Source organism: Mesoplodon densirostris, chromosome 15 (genome assembly GCF_025265405.1).
Source record: "Mesoplodon densirostris isolate mMesDen1 chromosome 15, mMesDen1 primary haplotype, whole genome shotgun sequence".
In the NCBI taxonomy this organism is placed as follows: Eukaryota; Metazoa; Chordata; class Mammalia; order Artiodactyla; family Ziphiidae; genus Mesoplodon; species Mesoplodon densirostris.
The window spans coordinates 24,828,030-24,840,772 of record NC_082675.1 but is presented as its reverse complement, the minus strand read 5'-3'; the positions used below and the strand labels follow the sequence as shown (position 1 = coordinate 24,840,772).

General features: G+C 46.7%; 1 protein-coding gene across 2 annotated transcripts in view; it reads right to left on the bottom strand.

Moving 5' to 3' along the window:
• The window catches only part of SLC5A1 (solute carrier family 5 member 1), a 54,606-nt gene extending 42,125 nt beyond the window's left edge, over positions 1-12,481 (bottom strand). For both annotated transcript variants that reach the window (XM_060118190.1, XM_060118189.1), the window contains exons 1-2: positions 12,347-12,481; positions 9,040-9,111 (exon numbers count right to left, since the gene is read on the bottom strand). In XM_060118190.1, coding sequence (XP_059974173.1) covers positions 9,040-9,111; positions 12,347-12,481 — 207 coding nt within the window. The remainder of the gene's footprint in view (positions 1-9,039; positions 9,112-12,346) is intronic.
• Positions 12,482-12,743: the final 262 nt, after the last annotated feature.

Genomic DNA, 12,743 nt, shown 5'->3' with positions numbered 1-12,743 from the left:
TCGCGTGCTGCAACTAAAGATCCCGCATGCCTCAATGAAGATCCCGCCTGCAGCAGTGAAGATCCCGTGTGCCACAACTAAGACCTGGTGCAGCTAAATAAATAAATAAATAAAAAGAAGGAGGATCTGGAGGTGAGATACAATAATAAGGACAATGATGATGATGATGATAAGAATGTCCAACTTGGGTAGTACTAACTGTATACTATTCTAAGAGATTTACATGTATTAACTACTTTAATCCTCAAAACAACCCTGTGAGGTAGGTGCTATGACCTCTATTTTGAAGTTGAAGAAACTGAGTCAGGAGAGGGTAAGTAACTCAGCCAAGATCACAGAGATAGGAATGGATGGAACTGGGGTTAAGACCAAGGCAGCCTGGTTCCAGAGCCTATGCTCTTAACCCCAACTCCAAATCATCTCCCTTGCATACAGTTTATCCAAAACAAACATATAGCTGCAGCCAACTCAAAATGTTCCATGCCACTGGTAGACAGGGAAAGCCCAGACACATTTCTAACATGAACAATCCAAAGACTTCATCACGGCTGATAGTTTCAGCACTCTTCTGACCTCAACCAACTAGAGATATTGATTATAACTTACTTTTCCCTTTCTCTGTTGGCAGAAGTGCTAATGTGTTAGAGAATGCTGGGAAGACAGCCAGAGGGAAAGGAGAAGCCAGGAGCTTAGGTACAAACTAGATGACAGGAACTTGGCTACACACCAGTCAACTGAGGCCTCGGAACACAAAGGATACATGGGATGGTGAGTGCCTGTGCATGAATCAGAGAAACTCCTCAGAGGAGACCAAGCCTTGAAGAATTGGAGGGAAATGGGTCCACCAAAGAGAGAGAGAGAGGGAAGGATGCGGGGGAGAGAGCAAGAGGAGGAGGAAAGCAGAGGGGAGGAAGAGGAGGAGAAGGAAGAGAAGAAAGAGGAGGAGGAAGAGAAAGAACTGGTCCTTCGAGAGTAAGGCAGTCACTGGCATGCTAAGCAAAAAACTCTCACCACAAAGGAGACACAGATATATGGGAACTGACAAGTTTTACAAAATCTTGACTTAAACTGAGAGAAACCAAATGTTTGAGATAGTGATGAAGCATGGCCACACCAGACTTTACCAAGGAGTCCAATCTGGGCTGACATCAGGGACCCTGATTAGGGCCAGGCTTGGTTTTCCAGTTTTACTACCATGAGCCAAGGAGAAAAAAAAAAAAAAAAACTAAAGGAAAAAATGTTCTGTGTACATAGGAACAGAAACGTGGAGCACTGCTGGAAGCAGCCTTTCACTTGGACTCAGCACCCTCCTAACCTCCTGAATTCTTTCTACCACCTACACAGTGTAGTCACTGCACCAGAGAGCAGAATGCAGGCTGAGGGCTCAGGTGACATCAACAAAGGGATCCAGTATGAGGGTCTGGGGACATATCCCTCTTCTCCCTCTCATTCCTTTAATTCAGCACATACTAGATGCAAGGCCCTGGCCTAGGTGGTGGAAGAGATTAAAAAAAAAAAAAAGATTAAGAAAAACACAGGCTCAACCCTGGGACAAATGAAAGCACACACAGCTACGTGCAATCAGAGCAGGAAGACAGGGCCACCTGGAATTGGCAGTCACTTCTACCCAGGCTTATGAAGGTCAAGTACTTACTTGTCTGTCTCCCATCTCACATCTTCCCGAACCTTGCTCCCTTGGTGAGCTCTCTGCCTCTCCTATGTCCATTCGCCTTGTTCCTGCTCTTCCTCTTTCATTCATGAGTTCTCACCTAGGTCTTAGGCCTGCCAGGCTCTTCCAGGCCTCCCGGTGGCCACTCCAGTAGCATCTTAAGTGGCTGAACTTTGATCTGATCATTAGGTTTTAGAGACTTAATCAGATACATTTTACTCAAAAGAGTCTAAGAAGTATGAGAAGCTGTCCTCTCTCCTCAGAGAAAATTTCCATCAGGGTCTCTGGTCAAACCTAAATGAAATAATGTCTTGGTTTTCAGAGAAACCTGTAGACTGTACCTATAGATCTCATAAATTTCCATCTCAAAGGATAAGGAAAAAGAGACCTGAGTAACCAGAAGAACAGGGAGAACCCTAGCTCTACTGTTATCTTGTGTGAACTTGGGCAACCCATGGGGTTAATCGTCATTCTTGCTGGATCACTGAGGATTCAATCAGATAGATGATTGATAAAAGAACAAGAGCTAAACCTGAGAGTTTGTGTGCCAGGTTCTGTTCTGAGACTGAGTGTGCATCCTCAAAACAACCTCAGGTAAGTACTGTTATCTCTGTTATAAGAAAACAAATGTAAGGCACACAGATGTTCAGTAACTCAAACAGGGTCACACAGTTAGTAAGGGGCAGAGGCTGCATTTGAACCCAAGCAGCCTGGCCCAGACCTGAACAAGAGGTCAACAAACTAGAGCCTATGGGCCAAATCTGGCCATCCTCCTGTTTTTATAAATAGAGTTTTACTGGAACACTGCCATGCCCATCCATCTATGTATTGTCCATGGCTGCTTTCATGCTACAGCAGCAGAGTTTAATAGTTGTGACAGAGATATTTACTTTGTGGGCCTCTGCAAAGAAAGTTTGTCAACCCATGACCTAAACCACTGTGATATACTCCTCTCTGATGATTCTTTAATAGTAAAGGAAGGAAAGAAACTGTGGCTATTGAGAGACACACAGCCATCACATTTCCACTGGCGATGGACTGGCTCGCATGTACACACCCATTTCCCCCATGCTTGTTCCTTCCTCTGTGGTGTGAAATCTCAGCATTTTAGTCCTGGAAGAGGCTTTGAGATCTCAGTTTTACTGTTTCCCACACTAAGGAGACTCTCTGAGACTCAGAGAGGCTGATGATTTGCCTGACGTCACAAATCTAGGACAAAGCAAGTCCTCTGGCTCCTTGTGAGGTCCCCACTCCCTTTAGAATACTTACTTCTGAAATGTCTGAAAATGCCTTGGGGGTTGTTGAAGGGTTGGCTGAGCCCTGTTGTACTTGTTGCTCCCATGGACCTGGCTCTGCCAGTGGTCCTGGCTGGTGTGACCAAACACTCCTCCAAAACAAAAGTTCTCCATGGGGCTGTGTACCTGGGGCTCTATATCTCTAAGTAATTTCTGCTGCCACTAGCCAAGGCATGGAGAATTTCCTCATCAAAGCTCACTTTCCTGCTTTCACGTCTCCCACATCCTCAAAGAATCATTACAGCACAGCACCCAGGCAGTTGTTCATCAAAGGCACCAAACCATAGTGCCAGCCCACAATTACGTAAGGTTTCATTTTACTCACAAGGTTTCGTGTTTCTCAGCTGGCTTGGCTTGCCTCAATGTGATTCAGGTTTCTGGGGCCCTCCCTGCCTGGCCCTCTTTGTGAGCTGACCTTCCTTTACCCAGCCCTGGAGTCCTTGCTCCTCCTCCCAATGGTCCCTCACTTCTATCCGTAGGCCAAGCACAAACTATTTCTCCCTCTTGGTCTCATTAACTTTTTAGGAATGGGGTCTTTTTCCAGAGTGCCTGGATCTCCACCTGTAACAGGTCACAACTGCCGCATTCAAAGTCACTGAAGCCCCCAGGAATGCCCCCCAACTGGCGTCTCCCTTATCCAATCTTCTTTCAGATATTATGAGCTCTGATTTCCACGTGCTTTTCTCATGGGTGACTATCCAAGCCCTCAGGGCCTCAGGTGTATCAATCCAAGGTCAATACAAGTCCTTTCCTCCTAAAAATCCCCTGGGACTATCTTTCCGAAGTTTCTCTGGTTGCTCATGCATCCTACAGCAAAAAGCAACAGGGCTAAAGGCAGATGAAGGAGGCAAAGTGTCCCCTTGGAGGCTGAGAGAAATGTCAGTTCCAAGAGCCTGTGGCCCCTGTGATGTCCTCCTTGGGCCAGCACATTTGAGGACAGATATTCTGGTTATAAACTTATAGACCGATGACAGGCTTAAACTGACTTTGTATTTTAATCCAAAGGGAAATTTAGAAGCATAGTTTTGTGAATTCCCTGGCAGTCCAGTTGTTAAGACTCTGCGCTTCCACTGCAGGGGGCACGGGCTCTATCCTTGGTCAGGGAACTAGGACCCCACATGCCCCGCGGCCAAAAAAAAAAAAAGAAAGAAAGAAAATACAGAATGTCTTGGCAGGCCCCAATTATCTGCACTACCTATTCAGGTATTTTTCTCTGAATGCCTACCCAGAAGGATCCCCTCCAGCCTGGCCAACATCAGCACAATGGCCTGAGCAAGGACGAGGACAGCTGAGAGAGGCACGCATCCACCCAAGAGAGGTCCCCAAACCTCTCCTCCCCACCAGGGTGTGGGTCCCTCAAATGTCCCTAAAACCTTGGGGGGGTGCCCCATATTTCCCACGCGTGTGCTTCTCCTTTGCACCCAGAAGTGCAATTGAACTGGTCAAACCACACGTTCCAATTTGGGGACTGCAGAAGGCAGCCATATCCATTTAAAAAAAAAAGAAAGAAATATATCCTTTCTGAAATATAGTTTTGATGCAGTTTAAACTATTTTTCAATTTTGGAGAGAAAGTAGTTTGATTTGCATTTTCTTGCATGCCTTGTTCTTTCAAGTGTGTACTACAATAGTTTTTAAATCATTTCAAATTTTAGAATGGAAATCATCATGCTTATTTTTCTTCTAAATTAGCAGTTTTTAAATTTTGTAAGTCAGCAGAACCTTGCCCTCAAACAAAATCTTAGCAGATTCCCCTCATATAAAATAAATAAAAGATGGGTTGCTGGGAAGGAGAGTGAGGGCAGCCCCTGAGGCATTTCTACAGTGCCTAAGAGTTGTAGTGAAAATATTTTTAAAGACTGCTACCGGGGAGGGGGAAGGGTAAGCTGGGACGAAGTGAGAAAGTAGCACTGACATATACACACTACAAAATGTAAAACAGATATAGCTAGTGGGGAGCAGCTGCATAGCACAGGGAGATCAGCTCAGTGCTTTGTGACTACCTAGAGGGGTGGGATAGGGAGGGTGGGAGGGAGACGCAAGAGGGAGGGGATATGGGGATGTATGTATACGTATAGCTGATTCACTTTGTTATACAGCAGAAACTAACGCAACATTGTAAAGCAATTATACTCCAATAAAGATGTAAAATAAATAAATAAAAGATAAAAACTACTACCTTAGAATATAACCATACTTTACTGAATCAAAAACACCAACTATTGTAAGACATACCACGGAGCACGAAGAAAGAAAAAACATTGCCACTTAAAGTATGGCATGCCACTGACTGTCAGACACAGTCAATCTCAGAACTGTAAAAATGTGGTCAATGTGTAGCTGGAATTGATGACTTACAGTAGTATAAATAAATTACATATAAATCGTGTTCATATACTCACACAGTCAATGTGAAAGTTAAATTTAAGTGATGTGGTAGCAATATCTTCACATAAATGCTAGCTTCCATTTACTGGGCACCAGACAAGTGCCAGCTGGGGTGTTGCCCTGACACTCTTTTTTTTTTTACATCTTTATTGGAGTATAATTGCTTTGCAATGGTGTGTTAGTTTCTGCTTTATAACCAAGTGAATCAGTTATACATATACATATGTTCCCATATCTCTTCCCTCTTGCGTCTCCCTCCCTCCCACCCTCCCTATCCCACCCCTCTAGGTGGTCACAAACCACCGAGCTGATCTCCCTGTGCTATGCGGCTGCTTCCCACTAGCTATCTATTTTACGTTTGGTAGTGTATATATATCCATGCCACTCTCGCACTTTGTCACAGCTTACCCTTCCCCCTCCCTATATCCTCAAGTCTATTCTCTCGTAGGTCTGTGAACATTAACAAATGGAAGGAAGTTTCAGAGTGTCAGGGCATCTTAGGGGTAAGATGCCCTGACACTCTTAAACTTCCTTCCATTTGTTAATGTTCCCATTTACTGAGCACCTGCCAAGCACAGTGCTGAGTGCTGCACATGCATAATCTCATTTAATCCTGACAAGAACCCTCCAAAGTACATATTATTCTCCTATTTTATAGAGGAGAAACTGAAGCTCAGAGAAGTTCAGTGACTTCCCCAAGGTCATACAACTAGTAAATGAGGCAGGTCAGATGAGCTGACTTCAAAGCCCATACTCATTCTACTCTAGAATTTTCTAGAATTAGAGCATTTTCAGAGTTGGGAGGGACTTAGAGGTCATTGTATCCCCATTCAAGAATCCCCCTTGGGCCTCCCTGGTGGCGCAGTGGTTGAGAGTCCGCCTGCCGATGCAGGGGATACGGGTTCGTGCCCCGGTCTGGGAGGATCCCATATGCCGCAGAGCGGCTGGGCCCGTGAGCCATGGCCGCTGGGCCTGCGCATCCGGAGCCTGTGCTCCGCAACGGGAGAGGCCACAACAGTGAGAGGCCCGCATACCGCAAAAAAAAAAAAAAAAAAAAAAAAAAAAAAGAATCCCCCTTGCCAGGATCCCTAATAGATGTGGATATTCTTGGTAAATCTGACCAGATAGGTAAGAGTCTACCCAAACCAGTGATTATCAAGCCTTCCTGATCATCAAAAGCACCTGGGAATGCTTTTTTTAAATGCAGATTCTTGGGGCCCTCTTCCAAGGTTTTTTAATCTAGGAGGTCTGGAGCGAGGCCCAGGAATCTGTATTTTTAGAAAGCACATCCAGGTGACTCAGATACATGGGCAGGTTTATGAACCATTAATGTAATCTCGTGAAGCCTTATATGGAAACTGTTGTTGGAGGAAGAAAAGTCAAATTTCAGCCTCATCAAGGAAGCAGGGACTTCTGCACAAAAGTGGAATGATGCCATGTTTCTCTGTTGGTTAGAATAATCCGAGACATGAGTAAGGAAAACAACACCCACTGGAAACCCCACATGAACCATTGAATCTTACCTGTTTTGGGTGGAGCTAATCCTCTAATCACCCAACTCTCAGCCCAGATCCAAACCCAGGTGCCATCAGGAAGAAAGACATCATCACTGGTTAAGATGTGATGTGTTCCCAGGCCTAGCCCAAAATGTATATCTCCTACGGGTGGTTCTGCCCCATGCCTCTGCCTTCTTGTTGGCTTCTCCAAGACCCAGAGATTGGAAGCTAAGGCCTTATCCCCAATAAATCAGCCCTAGAAAGTTTACATGAAGAGATACGAGTTTCCTGTTAAAGAGGGACAAAGGAAGAGAAAAGAGGTCAGGATGCAAACCAAGGCTGGATGAACAGCCTGGATGGCAGGCTTACTCTTGGGGGCACTGAATCATTAGATGGAGTGGGGGTACACTGGTTTCCAAACAACTAAAGTAAACTTCAAGGTCCTATTCAGTTTTCTAATTCAGAAAATCTCAAGTCCACTGAGATTTCATGCCAGTCTTGGCTGTGAAATCTGTACAGCAGCACTGTCCAATAGAACTTTCTAAAATGATGGAAATGTTCTATATCTGCAGTGTCCAATATGGTGGCTACCATCTACATGTAGCTATTAAGCACTTGAAATATGGCTAGTGTGACTGAGGAAATAAATTTTTTATCTTATTTTAATTTCAATTTAAAAAGCCAATGTGATTAATGGCTACCATATCTGACAGTGCAGTTCTAGAGGAACTACTCCAACCTTGCCTTGAACTTTGTGATCAGAGCTGCCTATCCAACACCAGGTTTTAGGAAAGCACCAAAGTCCAAAGCAGGAGAAGATAAAATGTATCAGGAGAGACCACCATGAGGGACCCACCACAGAAGTCAGGATCTGCCCAGTATTCTTGGCCAAGGGTAAAGCAGAAATGGCTTCAGGGATAACATTAACAACTGTGAAGATGCCAAATATTAAAATCCATCCCCAAATAGCTGATCAAAGGCCAAGTGCAGGAAGTGGCATGATTTCCTCCTACCTTCCCTCTGTTCTGTGTATACGACAGTGACAGTGTCCACTTTCTTGCTTCTCTTCCTCCATAGCTGTCGCTCCCTTCTCATTGTATGTACACTTCATTACCCCTGCCCCTTTCACCAGTCAGTTCTGCTTGTATCTTACACCCAAAGAATTTCACAATTTGGCCAATCTGGTCAACCAGTGGTTTCGATGAGAACTCTGGATTGAAATAATCATTGGGCTGACTGATAACCCAGCAGAGCCCTGTGCTGTTAGGATGGAAGGGCCCTTCCAGTTTCTCTTCCATCCATGCACACGTCCTTTGATTGGGATACTTCTGCCTATGTGCAAGTGTCAGGGAAAACACCTCACATTTATACAAAATACAAAATCCACCAAGAGATGAAGAAAACTGTAACTGGGGACAGTAGGGGGCTCCTTCTCCAGCCACTCTACAAATGTTTATTGAGGGTCTCCTGTGTATCAGGCACTGTGTTAGGCTCCTGAGGTAGGAGAGATAAAGTCTCTCCTCTGTGGGTCTTAAAGTAGCAAAAAGGTAGCAAAAGAGCTACTATTTATTGAGTTTCCACCCCACAAGCAGTCTCTGCTTCTCATCATACTCCTGGAAGGCAAATATTACCAACTCCCATTTTATAGAAAGAGAAGTGGAATCTCAGACTTGCCCAAGATCACCTCGGACTGTGTGCTGTTTTTGCTTCTCCACACTGTCCTCCTTGTGAAGTCTTTCCTCTGTTTATCCCTTGAAAAAATTCCAAGCGTTATTTATTTACTTTTTTTTTTTTTTTTTTTTTTTTTGCGGTATGCGGGCCTCTCACTGTTGTGGCCTCTTCCATTGCGGAGCACAGGCTCCGGACGCGCAGGCTCAGCGGCCATGGCTCACGGGCCTAGTCGCTCTGCGGCATGTGGGATCTTCCCAGACCAGGGCACGAACCCGTGTCCCCTGCATCGGCAGGCGAACTCTCAACCACTGTGCCACCAGGGAAGCCCCAAGTGTTATTTATTTAAAGGCTATTCCCTTACCGCAAGAGATTAAGGGTGCCCAGAGACCTGGAGAGCAGGTGACCCATTATCAGGGATCTAAGGCAAGAAGAAAGAATAACCATCACCCAAAGCCAACAAGAAAATAGCCTCCTATGGGGAATATTGTAGTTCAGCAAATAGTATTTCAGAGAAAACTTACCGGCCACCACACCATACTTCGTCCTGCCAAGAAGAAGCTTCCAACAGTCCCACGATTAGTGGAGAACATGGCCTGGGGAGGAAGTGTCAAAAATTTAATAGAAAACTAGAACGAGTAACCTTGCCAGCCAAGAGGATCACACCCATCCCCCATATACGTGCACTTTCTTCAACCCACTTCACTTTCTGAAACACTTCCACATTCCTTACTTCCTTGGAGCTCAGAAGACGGAGGCAGGAACCTATATTTGACAGACAATTAACACAGATTTGTTGATCCCCCTGTGCGCTACGCAGTGCCAGGGAGAGCATGGCTCAGATCTTTCTGGACTCCTGGCAGGGAGCCTTCCATAGGTCATAGTCTTAGGGCCTCTGTAGTGGTTTTTCTGGGAATAGCAAGGGGACCAACAGCCCCAAGGAGCAGGGGAGGTAGCTAGGGCTGAAACAAAAATAAGTTCCAAGAAATCAGGCTCTGGCAGTTGGTCAGGGAAAGACCATTCTGAAGGTCATTCTGAAGTCGAAGCAGGTTGATACCCTCCAGGCATGGTTGGAGGGACAGGAAAAGAGGGTATGGGGCCCAGACATAACACTTCCAAGTTGGTCTCAGAAATGAAGAGCTTAGAGAAAGAATGTTAGTGTAAAGACTAGGTAGGAAGCTGGACAATTCAGCAAAGATATCGGGGGTGGATAAAAGGTGAGGAGAGGTGTATCTATACAGAGGCTTTTCCTCTGTGGAATGTTCATACCCTCATCTCCTGCATACCCATCCTTCAAGGCCCCTCAAACACTACCTTCCCCATGAAACCTTACCAGACACTGCCCCACACCTCCTCCCCTACAGCCTCCCCGCCAACCCCCCCAAAAAATGATCTCTCTCTCCTGTGGACATCTAGCAAACTCCATCTATACCTCATTCACAGCCCTTACAACTTTTTTACTTTGTGTTATCAAATTACAAAATTTTTCCAGCTTTATTGTTGTATATTTGACAAATAAAAATTGTATATATTTAAGGTGTACAATGTGATGTTTGGGAGAAGCTCCAGGACGTCAGATCTGAGCTCAGTACCAGGAAGAATTTCCTCACCATCAGAACTGTCCAGAGATGGAAATAGCACCACTGGGATAAGTTTCTGCTGGAAGTATTCAAGTGAAGTGCTAACAATTTGTCAAGATGATTTTGTCAGGTGGTTTAAACAAGAGACTTGAGAATAGGATGAAGAGGGTTGAATGCGATAAACTTAGGCCCTCACTTTATGAAAATACATGAAGAAAGAAGAAACTCAGCACCACCGGGACACTGTCACAGCAGTGCAAGGTGTGATAAGGACCATGGAGAGGGTATTCCCAGAAAGGACAGTGTCTTAGGGAGGTGGGGATGGTGACAGAGGGCCTGGATCACTCTGTCTCTGCAGCCCAGGGATCATGCAGGAGGCAGGATGCCTGTCCCTGAACCAAGCCACTCTTGACACTCCAATAGAAAAAAAGGAATGTAAACTGGAAGAAATCCAGCACGTTATATGATCAGGGTTTAGAGGCACTGACTAATGAGGGAAGACTAAATGTAGACAAACACTAGCAGGCTCATTAAGTAGCATTTAACAAGACAAGTGATACTAATTCGGTGCAAACACCATAATCATGAGGACTAGTAGGGCTAAAATGAGATTGGTTAGGGGAACGGAGATTATCAGCAATTGTCTGGGAAACAGGCAGTACAGCACATCCAGCAGATGATGGATTCCCATCTTGCCTGCAGCACTTACAAGCTAGGGTCAGGGGAGGAAGGCAGGCGAGGTGGCAAAACACGTGGTGCCATGGAAAAACGAGAGTCAAGAGACCCGAGTTCCATGTATTGCAACCTCAGGCAAATCACAACCACCTGGGGCTTCAGTTTTTCATTCTGTAAAGTGGGGATTGGCATTCCTGCCCTCCTTGTGGCTTTTTTTGAAGATGTCCTACCCAACTGACAACTTTTGTCCATTTTACTTAAAAGGACAAAAATCATTCAGGGCCTGGCTCATATCCTGGAGGGCAAAAGATAATAGTACTAAAAAAGACTCCTAGAGTCCATAAGGAGCTTTCAGATACATCTCTGCAGATAATCACAACCACATGGGGTGTCATAGAACAGGTAAGATTGTATCCATTGCACATTTCAATAAACTGAGACTGAGTGGGGTTACCAACATCGCTAGGCTGGAACGTGTCAAAGCCAGTGCTAAACCTGAGAACCCTGGCTCCTGGCTGGACTTTCCACCATGTCTGGGAAGCTGAGAGTACTGAGCAAGAATCAGCCACACAGATTCCCTGTGAAACTTTAGGCTTTCAGTCACATCTGGTTTCTACAATTATCTTTTTCTGTTTAAAAATCAACACTTCCTTTTATCTCTAAAAAAAACCTCTTGGCCATGAAGGGGTTAATGCTCACCCTCCTCTCCTCTAAGTCAAAGGACTTCAACCACCTGCTAGCACCCAAGCCTCCTGGCCTGTGGTCCCCCATGAAAGCCTTTGAGAGTGACTGGAATATGTTCACACTTAAAATACCTCTCTTCCAGTTGCTAGGTGTGCCAGCATCTGTCACAAGTGAAATTTCCAAGTTCAAGACTGCTAAGAACAAGTTTCTCTGTTTTGGTGCGTCCCCATAGTCCCAAAAGGGAGCCACACGCATTTCCCTCTCCCCAGCACCAGGCCACCCTCCAGTCTTCCTCCTCCTCCTCCTCTTCCTGGGCCCAGCTTTTCAGCTCTCACTCACTCCAGCCCCTAGATCCCAGGGCACAAGACCTCTCCCAGGTGGGGGACGCAGGGCAGCCCCTCTGCCTTGGGCTGCCCCACAGCACCTGCAGCTGGCAGAGGCTGGTGTCCTTCCGGATCTACCCTGCTTCTTTCCCCTCTGAAACTGGATGACTAAGAGGCAGGACAGTAGTCACCTCCATGGGGCTCATTTCCCAAGCCCTGGGATCCTTCCTGCAGCTACCAGCTGGTCCTCTCCTGCCCTTCACACCCCCAGCCCCCAGCCTCTCCAATCTCTCACTCTCCTTCTCTGCTCACAGAGCCGGCGTGGCGGAGCCTCCTCGGGCACTGGCCAGCACCCCCACTTCTGCTCACCCTTGCTTGGCCCCTCACCTCACACGGAGCCCCCTGAACTCCTCTCAAACATTTCCAAGTCATTTCCACTCGGCTCCACACACCCTTCAGCCCACCTTCTCCTCCTTGCAGTTCACCAAGGCGGTGGCTCCTCCGTGTGCCCCCTCCTCCCTCCCCTTGGCCCTTGCCCCCTCAGCCCGCGTTTCAGGACCCCTACATACCCACAGCCCGACAGCCATCACCACCACGAAGTAGACGACGATGACAGAGATGTCGGCCGCATTGCGGATGCGCTCGTAGGACTTGAGGGGCTCGGCGGTGGCAGTGGTCGCGGGGCTCCAGGTGCTACTGTCCATGACGGCGGCCGCAATGCGTCCCTCCAGCCCAGGCCACTCGCTCCTTATATGGTCTCCGGGTTAATGATCAGCCCCGGGGAGGGGACCCGTGAAGTCTGGCAGCAGTGCTGTCTTGCAGGAGCCCCAGCGCTGCGCCGTCGGGGAGCAGCTCTGAGTGCAGAACAAGGAGGAGCTGGCAGAGCTTTGGTGGGGAGGTGGGCGGGTAGATAAGCACTCTCCCTCGAGCGGGGTGGGGCCGGCCAGGGGGTGGTGCCCTCCTAGC